The sequence below is a fragment of the Capra hircus genome, chromosome 4 (genome assembly GCF_001704415.2).
Source record: "Capra hircus breed San Clemente chromosome 4, ASM170441v1, whole genome shotgun sequence".
In the NCBI taxonomy this organism is placed as follows: Eukaryota; Metazoa; Chordata; class Mammalia; order Artiodactyla; family Bovidae; genus Capra; species Capra hircus.
In genome coordinates, this window is record NC_030811.1 from 23960090 (window position 1) to 23983176 (window position 23087).

The 23087-nt window shown below is 49.7% G+C and overlaps 1 protein-coding gene across 1 annotated transcript in view; it reads left to right on the forward strand.

Moving 5' to 3' along the window:
- PLXNA4 (plexin A4) overlaps window positions 1-23087 on the forward strand; it is a 489083-nt gene that overhangs the window by 56050 nt on the left and 409946 nt on the right. Inside the window, exon 2 of the mRNA XM_018046916.1 lies at window positions 15755-17013. Coding sequence (XP_017902405.1) covers window positions 15829-17013 — 1185 coding nt within the window. The 5' untranslated portion in view covers window positions 15755-15828. The remainder of the gene's footprint in view (window positions 1-15754; window positions 17014-23087) is intronic.

Consider the following 23087-nt stretch of genomic DNA (forward strand, 5'->3'; position numbering starts at 1 on the left):
TGCATAGCTGGCTCCTCCTTGTCATTTGTTAGGTCCCCTTCAAGCATCACCTGGGAGGCACCTCTGCTGGCCACTACCGCTGGGGGATGCCCTGTCCCTTATTCTGTATTAAACGACTATCCCTTTTTTTTTTTAATAACTTCAAAAATTTGAAAATAACACTATCTGAAAATAACTATTTTTCCTGTTTATTGTCTGTCTTCTTCCTGTCAAATGTAAGCTCTGTGACATCAAAGATCTTTTGGTCTTACTCACTGTGCACCCTTGGAACATAGGTTTCTGGTATGTAGTAGGAGCTGATCAAGTGTTGTTGATGAATGCAGAGATGGGCTTGGGTCACCCACCGTTCTTGCTACCTGGCCCCTTATATCATCCCTTGGCCACTGAGAACTTGTCCACTTGCGCCATCTCCTTGGTCTGAAGGAAAGGGTCCCCTCCCATCACATGCAAGCCATCAAAGTCTATGGAGGTCATGACGGTCCAAAATTGTTTATACTCTAACAGGCTAAGAGGCCTCCCTTTCCTCCCAGCTAACCCCTGCATTGGTCACGTCGTCTTTATCTTCTCAACTTATCCCCCATCCCACTTTTGACATGGCGCCTTCACTGATGGCCCTGATGGGTGGCCTTGTGGTTTACAGGGAAGTGTTGGGTCCATCAGAAGACCTGAGTTGTGGGCATATGAAGAGCAGGGCTTTGGGAACTTGATGGAATTCTCTGAGTCTCTGTGTCCCCACCTGGCCAGTAATAATAATGGGTTGGATGGGGATGGATATATGTTTTTGGAGTCATGAGGGCTGATTGCATGTGAAGGAGCGTGTGGAAAGCCAAATATAACCCACAAACAAGAGGTGATGGTGGTGGACTTTCAGGCCGTGTGAGAGGAGGAGGTGGCCAGTGCTGGCTCGTGTTCTCGCTGTCGGAGCATTGCGTGGTTCCATCCACTGAGTGATGTGCAGAGCAGATTTATAAGAGCTGCAGGGCCTACTTCAAGGTCTCCTGGGTTTCGCAGTGGGTTTGATCCTCCATCACACCTTGGATCTACCTCTTGGACTCTTGTGCCCCCAGTAACACAGCTTCTGAACAGGTCCTAAAACGAGGTGTTGGCAGCATCCAACAGGACTCCTTCCTCTGCTTGGCCTTGCCCCGGGCTGTCCAGCACCCTGCCCGCCATGTTCTTGTCACCTGGAGAAGGAGGAAGGGTTGACCGATTCACAGGGGTGCTATGGGAGGGGCCAGGCTCCCTCGCGAATGCTGGCGAGAGGGCCCGACCTTGATGTGGGGGCAGGCGTCGACTTGTTGAGACCCATGCTGTGTGGCTTCTCCAGTGATGGGCGCCTTGGAGAATGGTCTTGGAGGGCCTTTGCCATTTTGTGCCTTGCTTGAGAAATGGTGGCAGAATGGGGATTCAGGTTTCCTGCTCTTTGTTGCTGGCACCAGTATGGAAATAGAGTGAGGTCTCAGCAAAATGGTGTGGGCAGGGGCAAAGGGGTTGGAAGGAAAGACTGTTAGTTAACGGAGAGTCACTGCCAGAACCCACAGGTCTCTTTGGTCCTTTGATTCTTAGGCGTGTGTCCTTCAGGAGGGAGAGTCAGGATGAGACGGTGGCTCAGGTCCCCCCCACTGCCTGGGACCCAAACACCTAAAGCCCATGAAAATAAGGAGAGAGTGGGGGGCTGAGAACCTCCTGCTTAGGAGGTACGGCCTCCTAATACTAGCGTTACTTGATCAAATATTTTAAAAATTCAGTGTTGCCTTGGTGATAGAGATTATTTCCAAACTTGAAGATATCAAATACCCTATTTTGTTAGCTCCTTGTCTGTTTACAGGTAATAGCGCCTGGTCCCCAAACTTTGTTCCAGTCAATTCTGAACTTTTTTTTTGTTTTTTTTTTTTAAAGGAGTGAATATAGCTCAGTTCGGCTTCCGGCTGCAGGGGAGATTTCTGCCAAGATTTGCGGCACGCAGCTGAAATGTGTTTTGTATTTTATGAGCTTTGGCTCATCATGGAATTAAATAGCACTAATTACATGAATATAGACCAGCAAGGGAGACAACTGTTCACTTCCTGATTTTCTGGGGAATTGAAAAAGAAAGGGAGGAGGAGGACAAGGACAAGGAGGGGACCAGGGAGAGAGCTCTCTTACCAGACATTAGGTGACACAGAGGTGCAGTCATTTAGCCTAAATCTGCCCCAAATGGCCTGTTCCCTCATGTTGCCCCTGCTGGGTGGAGTCACTCATTTCCTGTCAGCAGGAAGACCCTGTGGGCTGGAAGGCAGGAGGTCAGGCTGTGGGATGCAGGGCTGCTCTGAAGGAGCTGGCATTGATGCTCTGGGTGGGAAGAGGCATTCTGGGAACAGAGTGGTACCTGGGAGAGATGCTGAGTGCAAGGATCTGAGCACAGTGGGTTCCCATCTGGGTCCCCCTAGCAACCTGCTTCTAGCATCCTTTCCAAACCTATTGACTTTTTTTAGTTAGAAAAGTCTACTGAGAGATTTCCAGCCATCTAAAGAGAGGAATTTCCATTCCTTTAAAAAATTTCTTCTCTTGCTCAAGATAGGAGATGAAATAGGCAGGATCTCCTTATCGTGGAGTGGTGGTTAAGCCCTTTAGTGGGTGGGGGAGCCTCAGAGCTTGGAGGCCTCCTGCTGATTCTTCACTCAACTGTCGAGAGACTTGGAGTCCTCAGAGGCTGGGAGCAGTGAAGGCCCCTCCTTGGAGGGTTAACTTGCTCTCTAGAGTCTGACTCAGTGAATTGGCCGATGCCTGAGCTGACAGAGTGTGTCCTGCTCCAGCAATCCTTACTGAGAGAGAGAAAATAGTTTCAATGAGTGTGATGGAAGCCGGCTTAACAGCTGCGTGCCCTGCATTCTCCAGGGCCAGGTCATGGGACTTGACCAGCGGGCCCTCCCAAAGCACCTCACAACTTGGACTTAAGCCACTACAAAGCCTTTAAGTGAAGATGCAAAGAGACTCAAGAGAGAGACTTCAGCACCAGCCTTCAGTTTTGTGGTGAACACCCACCCTTGGGTGTTGTCATCCTCACCATTTCATGGCAAAGGCCACTTGTGGAACCCTCCCCACATCAGTGTCAGCCTATGCTCCACGCAGCCTGAAATGCTTCACTCTCACTCCTTCTAGAATTAAGTCCAAAAGAAGCATAATGAGTGACCTTGACTTAGCACCCTGTTTCCAGAAATGCCATTTTACAGATGGGGACACTGAGGCATCAAGAAAGCAAGACTGTGGCCAGCGCGAAGGACCATTCCTGATGCCTATAGCATCCTTGCTACTGTGATTCAGAGAGAAAGGGCTTCTTAGGAGTGAACTTGGCTGACAGGTCAACTGCTGGGAACGAAGAAGATCCTGCCTCTTCCTGTGACCGTGGCAGGAGAGAAGGGTCTTGAGAGAGGGCAACTTGCTAGCCTGAAGCCCATATGGTGTCACTTTGCTTTCTGGTGCCGGGCTGGGAGTCCAGGGCGAGAAAATGGTGAGGCTCAGGGGAGTGGCGAATGGATGGCTGGGGGAGCCTCCGTTTTAGATGAAGATCAGACAGCAAAGCAAGCCTTCAGTCTACTTCACCCCAGGCCACACGCTTGAAATGGGCCTGGGTGGGTCGATGACCGTCCCTAGCTTGGGGTGGGCCCCCCAGACCCCTATCTGTAATGCGAATGTCTACCCAGACCTTGGGGCAGCAAAAGTGACAACAGATACTCCCTTTGTCACAGCTTTGGGGTATCTTGAACATCTTCCCATGATATGCCCCCATTTCTGTATATCCGCAGGCCAGTGGGGACGCTCAGAAGTAACTGGGAGCCAGCCCCCCTGGACAGGGCACTTTTCACCAGCAGGACCAAGGATTGGGATGGGAGAGAGTGACCACATGGACGCCAAGTCAGCTTGGGACATCTGCCCCCCAGTTCCTGGCTGGCCGTTTCCTTTAAATGGGACCCTGGAAAGAAGCTGACAATTGTGTCCTCCCAGCCCAGGCTGCCACTGAGAGTGTTGTGTTTTGAATGCCTCGCAGCCAGACTTGGAGTAAAGAGACTCATTGCTTAGCGACTCCCCCACCCGAGTGCAGCGCCTGGAATATAAAGGACTGCCATGGTGTAATAATAGCGTTCCATATTGGGCTGCCTGGGCTTCACTGGAGCTCCCACTTGGCTCTGCTGGGAATGGCGGACTTGGCCAGGAACAGGTGGTTCTGCACCCTGGGAGGGGGTACTCCCTCAAGGCCAAGGAGGGGAGGCTTGGGGGAGGGGAAACCACAGATGGGGGCCTCAGGGGTCCAGCATCGACCTAATCTCTGAATGGGGGTGGCTCCCTGGCTCATTCTCTGGCAGGGGCTTCTTCCAGGCTGACTGCAAAGGCTCTGTCCACGGTAATCGTGTTCCCAGCCCTGTCTAATAAACTGGGAAGTAAAGGATTAAGTCACCGAGCTTGGTGCTGAATTTCCCAGGGACTGGGCTGGTTGCCTGGCAGCCAGACTCTAAGCTTGGGCCTGGCTCCCCATGTCTCCCTCTCCGTACCTTTTAGGCCCTTCTCTAGCCCTTCCCTGGCCGCGGATGGCACACTTCTCACTGCTCAAACGAACAGAAGCAGAGCGAAAGCAGACTGGAGGGGTTGATCCCTGGGCTTGTGACCTGCCCCTGCTGTTGCTGCCTTCTGCTTTTGTGCTGGGTTACAACCAGGCTGACCCTTCTGGGCACGCCCCCGCCCCTGCATAGGAGACTGTTTAGTCACAGCGCTGTGACCTCCTCTTGGGAGGACAGTTCCTTTGACCTGACCTTTCCCCTAGTGGTAGTGATGGAATGCGCTACGACACTCACACCTGGAGTGCTCTTCCTCCCGTGAATGCGGCAGTAATTTCTGAGACATTGACAAGGAGGAGGGGTAGCAGTGAAGGCCAGGACTTGGCAGTGCAGGGGACGCTATAATCATCGTGGCTTCAGAAGGCAGGGACAGATGTTCTATGAAAAAAATAATTCTCCGGGAAAAGAAAGAAAATCACAACTCATGGCTCCTTCTTCTAGAAACCAAGAGTTTAAACTGAGAAATGCAGACAGGAAAAAATACCAGTTACTTCCTGAGGGTGTTCTTCTGAATGCATTGATTACAAATTGGAGGAGGAATCTTACAAAGACCTTTGTCCATTTTACTGCTTCGGATCAGTGGCTGGCTGGTGTTTCTTAGGTGAAATAGAAAGGGGACCTGGGCCATGTCCCCAGTCTCCCCACTGCTCCGAGCTGCACACACACAAGGTGCCTTCTTGGTCCCAAACTTCAGAAAGACCACTTCAGAGTAACATGAAAATTTTTTGCCCTGGGGAGACACTGACATGACCATCTCCCACCTCGCTGGGCTTGGTGACTTGCAGTCTGGCTTTGGGTTACAAGGAGGGAGCTATTGACACTTAAATAGGACTTTCCCTGGAGTCAGCCTCATGCACTCCAAGGAACAGAGCCCCCCGGGTACCAGTTTCGGATTGGAATCCGCTCAGATACACTGTGTCTGGCTGTGTTCTGTATTCATTTGGTTGGTGCCAACTGTTGGGACACACAAGTCCACCAGTTCAGAGCCTTGTTCCAGTTCAGTTCAGTTCAGCTGCTCAGTCGTGTCTGACCCTTTGTGACCCCACGGACCTCAGCACCACAGGCCTCCCTGTCCCTCACCAACTCCCGGAGTCTACTCAAACTCATGTGTGTCGAGTCAGTGATGCCATCCAACCATCTCATCCTCTGTTGTCCCCTTCTCCTCCTGCCTTCAGTCTTTCCCATCATCAGGGTCTTTTCCAATAAGTAAGTTCTTCGCATCAGGTGGCCAGAGTATTGGAGTTTCAGCTTCAGCATCAGTCCTTCAAGTGAATATTCAGGACTGATTTTCTTTAGGATGGGCTGGTTGGATCTCCTTGCAGTCCAAGGGACTCTCAAGAGTCTTCTCCAACACCACAGTTCAAAAGCATCAATTCTCTGGCACTCGGCTTTCTGTATAGTCCAACGCTCACATCCATACATGACTACTGGAAAAACCATAGCCTTGCCTAGATGGACATTCATTGGCAAAGTAATGTCTCTGCTTTTTAATATGCTATTAAAAATATGCTAGGTTGGTCGTAACTTTTCTTCCAAGGAGCAAGCATCTTTTAATTTCATGGCTTCAGTCACCATCTACAGTGATTTTGGAGCCCCCCCAAAATAAATTCTGTCACTGTTTCCATTGTTTCCCCATCTATTTGCCATGAAATGATGGGACAGGATGCCATGATCTTAGTTTTCTGAATGTTGAGTTTTAAGCCAACTTCTTCACTCTTCTCTTTCACTTTCATCAAGAGGCTCTTTAGTTCTTCTTCACTTTCTGCCATAAGGGTGGTGTCATCTGCATATCTGAGATTATTGATATTTCTCCTGGCAATCTTGATTCCACCTTGTACTTCATCCAGTCCAGCATTTCTCATGATGTACTCTGCATATAAGTTATATAAGCAGAGTGACAATATATAGCCTTAACGTACTCCTTTCCTGATTTGGAACCAGTCTGTTGTTCCATGTCCAGTTCTGACTGTCGCTTCTTGACCTGCATACAGATTTCTCAGGAGGCAGGATGGTTTATTTCTTGTCTGACTTGGATGTCTGTGGTTGGTTGGTGGGCCCTTCCATCTTGAGGCTCCACGATCTTGCAGGGCCTCAGAATCTCCTTTATCCAGCTGGTGAAAGGCTCTGTAGAGAAGACATAGCCATTTCTTACCTGTTTTGGCATGAAAGTGTCACCATGACTCCTTCACCAGTCACTCAGTCACACCTGGAGGCCATGTGGACGCAGAGAGGCCGGGGAGACCATAGCTGGTAGGCGTCTCTTATCAACAGCTTTACATCAGCAGCTGCAGTGATGGAGAAGCATACTGTTTTGGTGGATAGCTAGCTTCCTGTCCCCCTGGGCTCACCTGCACAAGAGATGGCTTACCTCTAGTGTAGCCCCATTGGGAGGATGAAGGAGGATGAAGTTCCTGGTTTCTAAGGCGCCAGGTGGGACTGAGAGCTTGGCAGAGCTTGCCAGGGACTGTGGATGACCTCAAAGGGGAAAGCTACAGGGTCCAATATATCTTATCCACCAGACAGCAGGGCTACTGTTCTCTGCTTTGGAGTATCTATAGTCCTTGACATCCAGCTCAGAACCCCACACGTGATACATATTCCATCGACACTCATTGGCCGAATGAACGAACACATCCTGACTTCCAGCAACTGGGTCTCCCGTATTTTCTCTTTTCCTCGCTGCAGTTTAGCTTTCAGGCCCAACTCATTCTTCTCAACAGGGTTTTTGCTGAGTTCCTCTGCTGAGTAGGGAGATGGTTCTCAAGTCTAATTTGTGGATGCCAGGCAACCTATTATGATGTTCCACTTGGTGGACTGGCAGCTCTCATTGTAAACCGTGTCTGAGAGATGTAGTTTCCTGTTGCATTTGAAGTCATGTTTTTAATGGACAAAATAGGCTATTTAAGTAGCTACATGCCCTGGATTAGAGTGGGCAAGGTCAGCATTGTGAGTTTGGCCTAAGAGGCTCAGCACCGAGACTTACACGGAACTTCAGTTGGAGGGGAATCCCAGCTGCGGTCTCATACGCTCTTCTGTGAAGTCGTCATTCATTACTCGTTTACTCACTCATCAGCTCGTTCATTCATAATTCATCCATCCACTCGTTTATGCATTCCCAAACATTTATGACATACCAACCATGTATCCAGCCCTGGGCTTGAAATAGAAGAGAATAGTGGCAAAAATACATAGTAATTTCTAACCTCCAGAAGCTCATATTTTTTAGAGAAGGGTGCGCATCAGTGGGCAAATATAATAGTGTTTGTGGAATGTGAGACTGACTTGAGTTCCTGCAGGAACACATGGGTGAGGGGCTGTCCTAGACCAATGCCAGGGTCAGACATGATTCATCAGAAGAATGAGGCCCTAGGGGAGGGGATGGGGTGGTCATCCCAGGCCAGGTAAGCACCTAAGCAAAAGACATGGGGTTGTGGACAGGTGAAGAGCCCAAGAGGCTTGTCAGCATGGCCTTCAAGGCAAAGGGCCAGCAGACAGGAGAGCATTGTGGTGGGCTATGAAAGTCAGCATGCACACACAAACTCATTATATTAGCAAAATTCTAGTTTATCTCTGGGGCAATGGGACCCAGGCGTGATTACTTCTTCTTGTGGAAGGACAGTCTATTAGCATGTGGTGAGAGACACTTATTCTTTTGGCTGGAAGGCTGGATTTTTCTGTGTATGGGTCATAATTCTTTCATTAACAAGTGCCAGAACCCTCGCCGGCTTATGTAAAAGGGGAATTTTTGGCTCCCGTAGCTGGAAAGTATAAGCATAGAGCTAGCTTCAGTGCATGTGATCTAGACATCTGTGTGATCACCAGGACCTGGGACTCAGGACTTTCCATGCCCTGGCTCAACTCTGCTCTCCTGGGACTAGACTTCCTTCTCTTCAGACTCCCTGCCCCTCTCCAACCCCCCTGCTTACAAGATGGTGCCCAAAGTTCTTAAGCCCACCCTTCTCCAAGGCCACAGCCAATGGCAGACCTAGAATGTTTTCCTCAGCACTCCCGACCAAAGTCTATTGCCTCCCAGAGACTCTGATGCAACCAAGTGCCCATCCCTGAACCAGTCACCGGGACCCGCCCCTGCTCTGTGGTGATTGGTTTGAGCTTGGGTGACGTGTCCTCCCCTGAACCAGGGGGGAAGTTAATTTTCCCAGAAACTTTAGGCTGAGAAAGGGTGAAGGGGTGGATCTCTAGAGGATAAATGAATAGTAGCAAAAACAACAGGTGTCTACTGTGTCTAACGGTGTCTTCCAATTTTTGTTTTTTGATCACGACTGTATTAGTCAGAGTTTCCCAGAGAAGCAGAAGCTGTGTGTGTGTGTGTGTGTGTGTGTGTGTGTGTGTGTGTGTGTGTGTGTGTAGAGAGAGAGGGGGGGGTTTATTTTAAGGAATTAGGTCATGCAATTATGGAGACCCCAAGTCCAAAATCAGCAGAGTAGGACTGCAGACTTGAGACTCAGAGGAAAGCCCATGTCTTAGTTCAAGTCCAAAGTCATTGGCTGCAGAATTTCCTCTCCCTTGGGGAGGTCAGGCTTTTGTTTGAGTCAGTCTTCAACTGATTGGGTGGCTTCACACCCATATTATAGGGGGAAGTCTGCCTCACTCAAAGTCCACTGATTTAAATGGTAATCGCATCCCAAAACACCCTCTCAGAAACATCCAGGGTAACGTTTGACCACATATCTGGGCACCGTGGCCCAGTCCAGTGGACACAGCATAGTTACCATGACAGTGACCGACCGTAGGAAGTGGACTTACTTCACACCCATGTATGCACTTACGTGGCTGAAACACCAGTCTCACAAAAGTTTTCATCCTTCCTAAATGTGACATGCTTTTATTTTTCTCCTCTATTTTATTTCATTAAAAAGAGCACTTGTGGCCTGCTCAGTTGATTTCTAGACTCAAGATGGATTGTGACTTGGCTTTTGAAACGCCATCCCAGAAGACACTTCCTGGATGTTCTATTATTCCATAGCAAAGGTCCTGAGGACAAGAGGATTCTGTTCAGAGGGTCAGGGAAGGTACCGTGTGCCACCGAGGGAGACCTGAAGAGATTTCCAAGTCCCAGTATGACTGGGTGTGACCCCAGCTGGGACCTGTAACTACTCATGCATCTGTTTCCTTATCTGTAAAGGCTGCCTACTTACAAATACTTCTGCCTAGCAGGGTTGCCCCGCACAGCACAGTCAGAACAAGGTAATATATATGAAAACACTTTGTAAACTCCAAAGTAATTTTGTGCAGTAATTGCTATTTTTAAACTGCTCTATAATAACTTTCTTCTCTGCCACTCAAGAATCTGAGAAGATGATGCTATTTCATGAAAATTAGTTTGAGCTCTTCACCATGTGCCACATAAAACAAAGCCCCAATTTCTTTAATCAAAATGATGATCAGCTTCTAAAAATGAGTCCCACCTCTCCTGAGATGATTTAGAATTAAAATCTGATTTCAAAGAGGGGGAAAACAGCAGCGTGTTTGGGTTTGATTCAGAGTCTTTCGGTCCCACCTTCCTGAGCTTTTCTCACTCTTCCTAGTTCCTGAGTCCTTCAGGGCCATTTGGGGGTGACTCGGCGTCATTATTTGCCTTGAAGCATCAGAGCTGGGCTGAGTGCCACCTCCAATACTTGGCTTTTCAAATCAACTGAGTGATGAGCCGAGAGAGAAATGGCAGATGGGACCTGGAATCTCCTAGGGGGTTTCCTAGGTCACATCCTAACTTACCAGGATTAAATCCAGCTTTGCCAGGACGGACGGCCTCAGGCAGCCTTGGGCGGGGGCAGGGTGGGCAACTCTGCCCACCTGTGGGTCTGGCACTGGGCTGGGAGGGCTGCAGTTGGTTCACCCCTGGGTGGTGTCTGGTGGGGTCTCTGATGAGGCAAGCTGGAGCCCTGCACATCCCTGGAGCTCACATCCCTACCTCCCCCATTCTCTTCCATTTCCCTTATTTGTTTTCTAATCAGTCTCTTTCGTGGTGTGTGAAATGAGAGGCTGGTTATTCCTATCACACGTTATTGTTTTCTGTGGGTTCCCCCCTCTCCAGGCGCAGTAATTTCACCGTCCCCAGATGAGGGTGACGAGTGTTTGAGATGCATAACTGTGTCTCATTTCAGCGCCTAATAGAAGATGGGGAATGAGGCCTGGCACCTTTCTGCTCAGTAAATTTATAATTACAGGCTTCCTCGTCTTGCCTCTTGCAAACCAGAGAGCTGTTGATTGGCTTGCGGGCCCGTGAGTGGGTACAGTAAGGCAGGGCTGTGGCAGGCACGCTTTCCTGGTGCTCGGCAGGTTCCAATACAGGGACTGTTGACAGTTCCCTCCAGAAGGCTGGTGGCTGAGGCCTGACCCACACCTGCCTGTCTGGAATGAGGATTACCAACCCTGCTGGAATTTGGCTGTTGGCAGTGGTGTTCTCAGAGCTGCAGTAGCCAGCAGAGCACATGGCACCCATATAGCAGGCTCCTCCAGACAAAGGCTGAAGGGGGTTCAGGTAAAGTCGGGAGATAGCCCAAGGGTGGTGAGAAGAGCCCTGGATTGGGAGTCCAGGGACTTGAGCTTGACCCCATCCCCACTGTGAGCTCACTGCCTGACCTCCTGCAAGTCTTTTAACATCTGTGGGTCACAGCTTTCTTGTCTCTAAAATCAGCAGTTGGAATTGTCCAAATGGATCATCTCTTTCAGATAAACTTCTAGATTCTTCTCTGATACTTAGATGTGCACAGGCAATTCACAATGAACCATCCTGACCCCTCGTCACTTACAGAGATGGTACCTTTGGGTATTTTTTGATCCTAGTCCTTCTAATCTTGGTAAAGTCTTGCCAACAACAACAACAACAACAACAATAACATCCACAACTCACACATAAGAAACACTTACCTGGGGCTGGGAGAGACTGTTTGCCAGGCACTTTCCAGTCGTTATTGCTTTTAGAAATTAATACCTGTGCCTGCCTGATGGGCGTTACCTGTGAGGTTATGCCCTGGGGGTTCCAGGGGCTTTGCTTTCCCTCTACAGAGCTAGGAGAGGTATTGCTGGGTGATGTATTGGGATTTCTGTGTGTGGGAACTTAACATGGATTAAAATGGACTTTCAGGACTTCTCTAGTGGTCTGGCCGTTAAGACTTCTCCTTCCAATGCAGAAGGTGCGAGTTCGATCCCTATTCGGGGGGCTAAGATCTCACATGCCACGTGGCCAAAAAAACCAAAGCATAAAACTGAAGCAGTGTAACAAATTTGATAAGAGCTTTCACTGGAAAGAATCAAAATTTAAAAATAAATAAGTAAATAAAATAAAACTGACTTCTGGGGGCTCTGGAACTATGCTTTCCTAGAAAGAAGATGGCTTTTGTAGTACTACAATGCTGGACTTCACCTGAGCTTTCCCGGTAGCCCAGTCAGTAAAGAATCTGCCTGTAGTGAAGGAAACCCAGGTTTGATCACTGGGTTGGGAAGATCCCCTGGAAAAAGGAAATGGCACTCCATTCCAGTAGTCTTGCTTAGGAAATCCCATGGACAGAGGAGTCCGGTGGGTGGCAAGAGTCAGACACGTCTTAGTGACTAGACCACCACCACCACCACCGCTGGGTTTCAGGCTCAGCTCTGCCAGCTTAGGACCCATGAGCCATGTGCTCTTGCTGAGCTGGCTTCCTCACCTGCAAAGCAGATCAAACACTTCTGACCCCAGCCAACAGTTGTCTGATGAGTGAGGTCATGGGTATCCTAGCATTTGGCTGGGGCCTGGGGGCCTGTAAGTGATACACAGATGCTGATGCTCCTCCTCACCTCTAGCCCTCTTCCTGCCAGCCAGAGAAGAGGTCTTGAATCTCCATTCCATGTCAGCTGTGGGTCTGGCACTGTGGACATAGCAGTGAACAAGGTGCCCCCTGCTCCCATGGAGCTCTCAGAGGCCTCAGCTCCAAACTCAGTTCTTTCAGCAAACGCTAAACTGACAGGAGCATGGAGGTCCTTTCTGGGAGCAGGAGCTAAGCTCTTCCCAAGTTTTTTCTTCGACACTGTGTATTTTAGTCTCCACCTCCCAGGGACACCTTGACAAGGTCCTGGCTCCCTTTCTCACCCTATGTCCTCCTGACTCTTACGAACCGTGTTTTCCAGACAGACGCCTCCTGGTGTGCACCCTGAGGGTGCCCTTGCCCTGGCTCCAAGGACCCCTCCCTAGGGAGGCCCTTCCTCTCCAGCTCTTCACATCCTCTCAAAGTTCAAGGCTCAGCCCAAATGCCCTGGCCTCTCTGAGGCGTCCTGCAACCTTCTCCTCGTTCCCCTTGCCCCAGGTTGGAGGTCAGCTGTACTCATCTGAGCTCTTGAAGTCCATCTTCTAACATTTCATCATCTGAGTAACTGGGGTTCTGGCAGTATCCAGCCCCCGACTCCGGGTTCTTCCAGGGCCTGGTCCAGCCTCGGCCATCCTTGGATCCACAGTATCTTGCTAATTTGGAATGTGATCTGGGTGCATGTTTGCCTTGTGGGAGAAGAGAGCAAGGCCATCTGCTCACAGGACTGCTGTTGGTCCTGGGTGTGCTATCTGCCAGTTCCCCTTCTCTGATGTTTTTTTGAGAAGATTTGTGGTTTTCACTGGGACGTTTGCTGACAATGTCAAGTCTCTGTTTAGCTTTCTTTCGTCTCTTGTTTACTCTCTCAGTTGTGTCCAACTCTTTTGGACCCCATGGACTGCAGCACACCAGGCTTCCCTGTCCTTCACCATCCCCCAGAGCTTGCTCAAACTCATGTCCATTGAGCCAATGACCCCATCCAACCATCTCATCCTCTGTCACCCCCCTCTCCCCCTGCGCTCAATCTTTCCCAGCATCAGGATCGTTTCCCAATCTTTTTCACATCAGGTGGACAAGGTATTGGAGCTTCAACTTCAGTATCAGTCCTTCCAATGAATACTCAGGGTTGATTTCATTTAGGACTTCGCACTCTCCCTGCTTGGGATTTCCCTGGTGGCTCAGATGGTAAACAATCTGCCTGTAATGCAGGAGACCTAGGTTCGATCCGTGGGTAGGGAAGGTACCCTGGACAAGAAAATGACTACCCACTCCAGTGTTCTTTCCTGGAGAATTCCATGCACAGGGAAGTCTGGTGGGCTACAGTCCATGGGGTCACAGAGAGCCTGACATGACTGAGGGACTAACAGTAACTAACAAGCTGCTTGGGATGGGGGATGGGGCTTTGGCTCAGTCACCTATCTCTTCCCATCAGCTTGTTTCTGAGTTATTTGGGCAGGGACTAGGGGGGAGAATGAAAAAAAATTCCACAGAGGTGAGATGTCTCTCAATAAGATGTAGGCCATTCCTTCCCAGATTTCTCCCAAACTGGAAGAAATATGAAAAACCATTTTCTGGAAATGCATGCTGAAAGGCATCTTGAATAGAAATGAATGAGACCATTAGGATGGAAAACTATACTGTTCCACAGGGAGTTGTTTATTTATTTATTTACTTGACCATTTCTTAAAGCATTTGTTCTCTGCCTTTAATGAAAACCTCTCAGAGGAGGCCTCACTATGGGTGGCAGCCAAGATCTGCCTCATTAAAATGACATCGAGGCTCAGAGCTGGGCAGTGGACCCGGAGGACTGGGTTGCTGACACGCAGTGACGGGAGCTGGGATCTGGGTTGTTAATTTGGCCTCTTGCACCGACCAGGGGGATTGGGATGGCGCGGGGAGGGGCAAAGGAGAAACTTCCCCTGCAGTAGGTGCAGACCCAGGGGGCTGGAGCTGTAACCCAAGGAAGGGTTGTTTGAACTGGTCTGTTGTGTATAAGCCATCACTGGTGGACGTTCCCATCTGTGCCCTGCTGGGGTAAACTGAAATGGTTTAGCAGGACAATACGAGAGCGTGGACCTTAATTAACCTTTGTGCCAGTGACCTGATTTTCATGTATGATGTTTCCATGCATGTATGAGTCGGCCTCTCTTGCTTTAAAAAAAAAAAAAATGAGTCAGTTTATTCAAGTATAGTTTTACACATATATAGCATTTCAAAAAATTTATTTATTTTTGGCTATGCTGGGCCTTCGTTGGTGCGCGTGGGCTTTATCTAGCATTGGTGAGCAGGGGCTACTCCCCAGTTGCAGTGCATGGGCTACTCACTGAAGTGGCTTCCCTTCTTGAAGAAGCATGGGCCCTAGGTGCAAGAGCTTCAGTAGTTGTGGCGCAGGGGCTTAGTTGCTTTGAGGCACGTGGAATCTTCCTGGACCGGAGATCGAACCCATCTGCCCTGCGTTGTTGGCAGGTGGATTCTCAGCCACAGGGTCACCAGGAATGTCGGATGACCTTTACTGCTTTTTCCTGTGCATCTTGGACACCTGCCCTCAGCTCTAAAGTGGGAATGTCAGAGGGACTTACATCGGAGGCTGCTGGTTAGGGTCCTAGTAGGAAACATCCTTCGTGCAAATCAGGTCATTGGCACAAAGGTTAATAGAGGAGCTGTGGACCAGGTGCCTCCTCAGAGGCAGGGCAGTGTTTAGGGGCAAAAACACGGAGGCCTGTTATCTCCCCTAGGACCAAATGGAGGCAGACAGGAGGCAATTCACAGACCCCGGGGATGGGGAGGCCGAGTACACACAGCCCACCTCCCCTCTTCCTAGCCTCTCCCCCTCCCACTGGGTTTCTGCTGATTATCCTCACTTGGCTGCACCTAACTCTGCCCAAGGGCAAGGAACCTGCAGATGTAAGGGCTCCTGGGCACAGAGGAGGGAAGAGAGCAGAGCTGGGTGTGTGTGTGAGGGGTGGGGAGGGGGCCAGGTGGAAGGGTCACAGCACTAAAGATTTGTTCAAATGAAATGAGAGTCCCTGGAAGGTGCTGGACAGTGACTGATGCAAAGTCAGGCATTCTGTGGGCAATGACTATCTATCATCAACATCAACGTTATCATCATCATTACCACCACCATTATCACTGTTGCTACCATCCCTAGTATTATTACTAGTACTACTACTGACATGCCCGCCTGCCGCCACTAGCTCGGGCTGACTCATACACCTATGCTGGGGACCAGCCCCAGCTTCCCCCCTTGCAGATCTATTCCAGCTTGTGCAGGATGCTTTGAGGGCCCAGCCAGACAAGCTATGGGGTGAAACTAAGACTCTGCCTTTGTCATCAGCATCACCTCTTTCCTTTCCCCCACAGGGAGCCTGCACTCCTCACGTGACACTGCTGTGCCCTGTGCCCTGTACCCCGTGCCCCGAGGACGCGTCTCTGAAATGAAAGCCATGCCTTGGAACTGGACTTGCCTGCTCTCCCATCTCCTGATGGTGGGGATGGGCTCCTCCACTCTGCTCCCCCGGCAGTCGCCCCCACCGTCCCAGAAGCGGTCTTTCGTCACGTTCCGCGGGGAGCCCGCGGAGAGCTTCAACCACCTGGTGGTGGATGAGAGGACAGGGCACATTTACGTGGGGGCCGTCAACCGGATCTACAAGCTCTCCAGTGACCTGAAGGTCCTGGTGACCCACCAGACGGGGCCGGACGAGGACAACCCCAAGTGCTACCCGCCCCGCATAGTCCAGACATGCAACGAGCCCCTGACCCCCACCAACAATGTCAACAAGATGCTGCTCATAGACTACAAGGAGAACAGGCTAATCGCCTGTGGGAGCCTGTACCAGGGCATCTGCAAGCTGCTGAGGCTGGAGGACCTCTTCAAGCTGGGGGAGCCTTTCCACAAGAAGGAACACTACCTGTCGGGGGTCAACGAGAGTGGCTCCGTCTTTGGGGTGATCGTCTCCTACAACAACCTGGATGACAAGCTCTTCATTGCCACCGCTGTGGATGGGAAGCCGGAGTATTTCCCCACCATCTCCAGCAGGAAGCTGACCAAGAACTCGGAGGCAGACGGCATGTTCGCATATGTCTTCCATGACGAGTTTGTGGCCTCGATGATCAAGATCCCTTCGGACACCTTCACCGTCATCCCCGACTTTGATATCTACTATGTCTACGGCTTCAGCAGCGGCAACTTTGTCTACTTTTTGACCCTCCAGCCTGAGATGGTGTCTCCCCCGGGCTCCACCACAAAGGAGCAGGTTTATACGTCCAAGCTTGTGAGGCTTTGCAAGGAGGACACGGCCTTCAACTCCTACGTGGAGGTGCCCATCGGCTGTGAGCGCGGCGGGGTAGAGTACCGCCTGCTGCAGGCCGCCTACCTGTCCAAAGCCGGGGCCGTGCTCGCCCAGACCCTCAGGGTCCGCCCAGAGGATGACCTCCTCTTCACCGTCTTCTCCAAAGGCCAGAAGCGGAAGATGAAATCCCTGGACGAGTCGGCCTTATGCATCTTCATCCTGAAGCAGATCAACGACCGCATTAAGGAGCGGCTGCAGTCCTGCTACCGGGGCGAGGGCACGCTGGACCTGGCCTGGCTCAAGGTCAAGGACATTCCCTGCAGCAGCGCGGTGAGTCCAGGGAGGACCCGTGGGCCGGGAGGGCACAGTGAGGAGGCCTAGGCTGTGGCCTCCACCGGGTGTGAACCACCTGTCCTGTTTTGTAGATGAGACAAGTATATCCCACCTCTGGGGCTCCTTAGACTCGGATCATCACCAGCTCAGGCATGCTGTGACCACTGGCACTGAGCTTATGAGGGTCAGAGCCGGAGCTGAATGTAGGGTTTTCTATCGGCACTTTTCTCTGTTCTGATTGGCTCATTGGCTGAAAGAGGAGGGGCTAGAATAGGCGGGAATTGCATGCTGTACATTCCGCGTGGACCAGGCATTGTTGAAGGCTGCATTACGTATGCTGTGATACCAGATGTGTAGCCACCTTCTTCTTTTTTTTTTTAAATTAATTGATTTGTTTTAATTGGAGGATAATTATTTTACAATATTGTGATGTTTTTTGCCATACGTAGACATGAATCAGCCACAGGTATACATGTGTCCCCCCATCCGGAACCCCCTCCCACCTCCCTCCCCACCATATCCCTCCAGACTGTCCCAGAGCACTGGCCTTGGACCCCTCACCTCATGCACTGGTGTGCCACCTTCTTACCAACCACACCTGTTAGTCACCCTTCTGGGAGCGCAGAATGAAACCACTGGGTGATGGGGGGAGAGCTTAGAGTAAAACCACTACTGGGAGTAGGGGAGGCAGTCGTTTCACACTTGGAGTAGACCTAGAACTTTTGAAGAGGTATGTTTTTAGCCCCTTGTGTCTTTAGGAAATGGAAAAATAAGATCAGAAGGAATAGGATGAGAGTCCTGTGAACATAGTTGAAAAACAGAGCTTGCTTAGAAAACTGCATTTATTAAGCATCTTCTGTGTGCACAGTTCCTTGGAAGAGACATGTCACAATGTCCAGAAGCAGCCTTGGAGCAGTGCTGGGTGACAGAAGGGCTGAAGGAAACTGGAGGAAGGGGAGAATGAGGGTTGGTTTGGGAAGCCTGCCCAGGGTCCTGATGGACAGATGGCCTCCGGTTGCTGGGTGACCACAGGTGCAATGGGTGACACAGACTCCTGCCTCTCCCAACCTAACCCACTTGTGACCTAAAGCGAGAAGCGTCTGCCTTTCTATGGCTTGACTTCTGTTCATCTTCACGGTTGTTTTTTCTCAACCACTCTTCAAGTGACTTGGAAGGTTCAGCTATTGGTATCTGCTCTGTGTCACTCTCCTTTCCCTTTTTCCCATTTATTGTCCATTTGAAAAGTTATGAACCTTGTTTGAGAAAATCTATCCCATAATATTAGTGTAGGAGAAGAAAAGTCAGTTCACTCATCAGGTAGAAACATGCATTTATGTGGATGTAGTTCTTGACTCCTAGTCAAACTTTGATGGAATCCCATATTAGGAGAGGGTATTGGACTGATTTAAGAAGTGCAAGTTTTGTTCATAAAGTGTGGCTGCTTGCCAAGCAGCCCTCAGAGGGCACTGGCACCCCACCCCCAGCATGTGGTGAGGTCATTCCTTGGGATATTGGGATTTGGGGTGACAGCAGGGGAGAGGAAGAGAAAGAAGGAACTCACTTGCCACCCAAAGTTTGTCCTTGGTGCCCTAGCATTTAGGCTTAGGCTGTTTTCTAGTGATGAGTTTTCCAGTGGCTGAAATGATAAGATGTCATTTCTTCTTGGAGGTCCTGGAAAGCCAGGAGACACCCCTAGTGTCCCAAACGGAATTGAAGAGGCACCATGAGCCAGAGAAGGAAGCAACACATTGAGGGGACTTGAGGCCAGGGAATGGAGGGGACTCCCTTGTATCTGCTGAGCCCTAGAGACTTTGGTTTGGGCAGTAGGTGACCCACTCAAGAATCTATAAGATGGGTTTATGGACTTCCTGGGCTGAGGACTGCTCCCATATGAAGGCAATGAATGACAGGCCAGATGCTGGCTGTGTGTATGTTTATTACACACTCAGATGCATGTCCCTGGGGGAGATGCCCTAAGAGTGTTTCCATGGGAAGGTGCTCAGAGATCTCCCGATCTATATCTTTGTTCTGAGGCCCAACAACTTGAGTGAGTTGCCCTAAGTCCCATACTTTGTGTGTGCATGGCAGAGACTGCATTTGAGGAGAAAACCCTTGCCTCTCACCGCCACACTTGCACACACACCCACTCACATCTCTATACACATGCATATTCATGTACACAAGAAATACCCCCATGAGCTCACACACATGCTCCTTGTGTTAGAAAATAGTAAGTTTATGCTGTGTGCTTACTTAACAGCTAGTTCTTTTGAGATTAGAGGGGTTGGCTATTTTTGCTGCAGAAAACTTGCTCCTAGCCTGTCTTTTGGGGTGATGCTTTTGGGAGTAAAATCAGCAGCGGGGATCAGCCTGACTGCCCACAGGCAAGCATTTGTCTCGCCCTTGCTCCCTGCCACAGCACAAAAAGCAGAGTTCATCATGGGGAGTCTGCAGAGCTGTAGGTCCTAACATCCGCCTGGCGGCCTTGGAGAGAACAGAGGAAAGGCAGCTTTGCAAGACAGGCTAATGCCAGTACTGGGACTAATGGAGCCAGATAACAAGCTTTTGATTTTTCTTTGGGCTTTAATTAGCCTTTTCAAGTTCGAGGCAAGTTCAGGGTTGAGAGCAGAAAGGAGGAGGCCAGAAACTCCACACAGGGCTGGAGGCTGACTCCCCAGCCAGTCTAAAAGGCCACACTGGCTTTTAATGCACAGTATCAGTTTCTTTTGATTCAGCCGATGCTCGAGTTACTTTGCTCTGGGGCTAGGCTATGCTTCTTTTGGCCTCAGCCCAGACCACACAGGTTTCACCCGCCATCAGCCAGGCCAGGCTCCTGAGCATTCCTGTTGAGGAGCCCTCTCGGGCACACTGTTTGCAAACCCAGCTTTTCCCCGCTCTCTTCATTCTCAAGACCATTGCATTCCTTTCCCTTTTGCATTCTTACCTTGAGGCAATGAGGGATGGGGATGGGACAAATTCTAGAATTTTGTTTGGTTTTGCCTCGAGTCTGGGATTCCCTTGAGGCCTGAGAAGGGGAACACAATCTCAGATGACCTCTGTCCTGTGACGTTTCAAGCAGGAAAGTGGAGGAGGGGTGTGTAAGGCACAGGAAGCTGACTTTAGGACTTATGTTTTGTAGGATTGGAGTCCCTTGTAGGTTTTGTCATAGTTACAGCTCAAAGAGCTTACAAAGTGGTTCATTTTGAAATTGAGATGAAATTGACATGTAACATGACATTAGTTTCAGATGTACAGCATGATGGTTCAATATTTGTATATATTGCAAAATGATCACTGCAAGAGTCTCGTTAACAATCCATCACCGTACATAGTTACATATTTTCTTATGATCAGGACTTGCAAGATCTATTCTCTTGTAGCAGTGACATATATACACTGCCATGTGTAAAATAGGTAGCTAGCAGGAAGCTGCTGCAAAGCACAGGGAGCTCAGCTCAGTGCTCTGTGATGAGGGGTGGGATGGGGGGCGTGGGAGGGAGGCTCAAGAGGGAGGGGATATATGTATACATTTAGCTGATTCATATAGTACAGCAGAAACTAACACAACGTTGTAAAGCAATTATACTAAAAAACAAAAAACAAACCTCTACTCTGTTCAGTTCAGTCACTCAGTCATGTCCAACTCTTTGCGACCCCATGGACTGCAGCATGCCAGGCCTCTCTGTCCATCATCAACTCCCAGAGTTCACTCAAACTCATGTCCATTGAGTCAGTGATGCCATCCAACCATCTCATCCTCTGTCCTCCCCTTCTCCTCCCATCTTCAATTTTTCCCAGCATCAAGGTCTTTTCCAATGAGTGAGTTCTTTGTTTCAGGTGGCCAAAGTATTGGAGTTTCAGCTTCAGCCAGTCCTTCCAATGAATATTCAGGATTGATTTCCTTTAGTATTGACAGGTTGGATCTAGTCCAAGGGACTCTCAAGAGTTCTCCAACACCACAGTTCAAAACCATCAATTCTTCAGTGCTTAGCTTTCTTTATAGTCCAACTCTCATATCCACACATGACTACTGGAAAAACCATAGCTTTGATTAGATGGATCTTCGTTGGCAAAGTAATATCTCTGCTTTTTAATAAGCTGTCTAGGTTGGTCATAACTTTACTTCCAAGAGCAACTGTCTTTTAATTTCATGGCTGCAGTCACCATCTGCAGTGATTTGGGAGCCCCCCAAGATAGTCTCTCACTGTTGCCACTGTTTCCTGATCTATTTGCCATGAAATGATGGGACCAGATGCCATGATCTTAGTTTTCTGAATGTTGAGTTTTAAGCCAACTTTTTCACTCTCCTCTTTCACTTTCATCAAGAGTTTCTTTAGTTCTTCTTTGCTTTCTGCCATAAGGGTGGGGTCATCCGGGTATCTGAGGTTATTGCTATTTCTCCTGGCAATCTTGATTCCAGCTTGTGCTTCCTCCAGCCCAGCATTTCTCATGATGTACTCTGCATATAAGTTAAATAAGCAGGGTGACAATATACAACGTAGATGTACTCTTTTCCCTATTTGGAACCAGTCTGTTGTTCCATGTCCAGTTCTAACTGTTGCTTCTTGACCTGCATACAGATTTCTCAGGAGGCAGGTCAGGTGGTCTGATTTTCTCATTTCTTGAAGAATTTTCCGCAGTTTTTACTCCCTTTTTAGCAATTCTCAAACATACAACACAGTGTGTACATGCTAAGTTGCTTCAGTTGTGTCTGACTCTTTGCAACCCCATGGACTGTAGCCCGCCAGGCTCCCCTGTCCATAGCAAGAATACTGGAGTAGATTGCCATTCCCTCCTCCAGGGGATCTTCCCGACCCAGGGATTGAGCCCGTATCTCTTTTGTCTCCTGAATTGGCAGGCAGGTTCTTTACCATTAGCACCACGTGGGAAGCCCATACAACACAGTATCATGAACCATATCACCATGCTCTATATTACACCCCAGAACTAATTTATTTTATAACTGGAAGTCCATCCCTTTTGCCCATCGTTTTTAATGCACTCTTGTTGTCCTAATTCTTTGAGCTAGAATACTTGTCCCATGGTGCTCTTCAGGATTTTCTGGTCTCTTCCGTTTCCTGGGATTCACATTTCTTCCCCTGAACTCATGCCTCCAGGACTCCGAGCAGGAAGCAGTTTGAACCTGAGGCCCCACCTCCTCCCCAGGTCCCTGCTGTATTCAGCTGTTCCCAGGGAAGATGAGGTCCGAGGGCCTGCATGTGTGGGGCATCAGTGGAGACACGTGGTGGCCCATAGCCTGGTGACCAGGTGAGAGGACAAACTTTGGGCTGGGAACCTGGAGTCTGGATCTGTAGGGAGCAACCTGTTGTCTTCACTCTTGGAGAACCAGGGAAGTCTGGTTGAGCCCCTATCGTGGATAAGGGCCTGTCGGTGAGAAGTGGCTTCCTCATGGGATTGTGTCCCAGTGAGTGTCAGTGCATCTTGTGCATGCAAATCCCGGAATGGGCATCAGGTGTAGAGGCCGGGGATGCAGCCCGGGCATTTGCTGGTGCTTGGGGAGGGCAGGGTGGGGGAGGGGCGAAGAAACTTCTGCCTTTGCCTTGGCTCATTCCTTCTTGGGTCCTGGTTTTTTTTTCCTCCAGCCTGGATGGAAAGAGGTATCCAAGAACAAATGGGCTGGTATCTGAAAATTGCTCTAAGGACCTCAGGAGGGCCTGGGCAGAGGATGGGTCCTAGAGGGATTGACCAGGCCTCCTCCTAGTGTGTCTTAGGATTTGGGAGACTGTAGATCAGCCTAACACTGTTTGCTGGTGAGCATGCGGGGTGAGGGTTAAGGATGGTGGTGTAATTTCTGTGTTTCTGCTACTCAGCACTGAGATGGTCTCTATCTTTGGTCCCTTTAAGGGCTACTGCCTGGTCTCCCCAAACCTTCTTCTTTCTGCAGTTGGGGTGAGGAGATTATAGCCTGAGGCTTTTGTCATGTCCCATGACCTGAGCAGGCCAAGGTAACAGCTCTCAGTCCCTTTCTGGGAGCCCCAAGAATTCTGACCTGGAGTGAGACCACCAGGCTGGAGAGTGTGCTGTTGGGTTCCAAGATCTTGTGTTCTTCG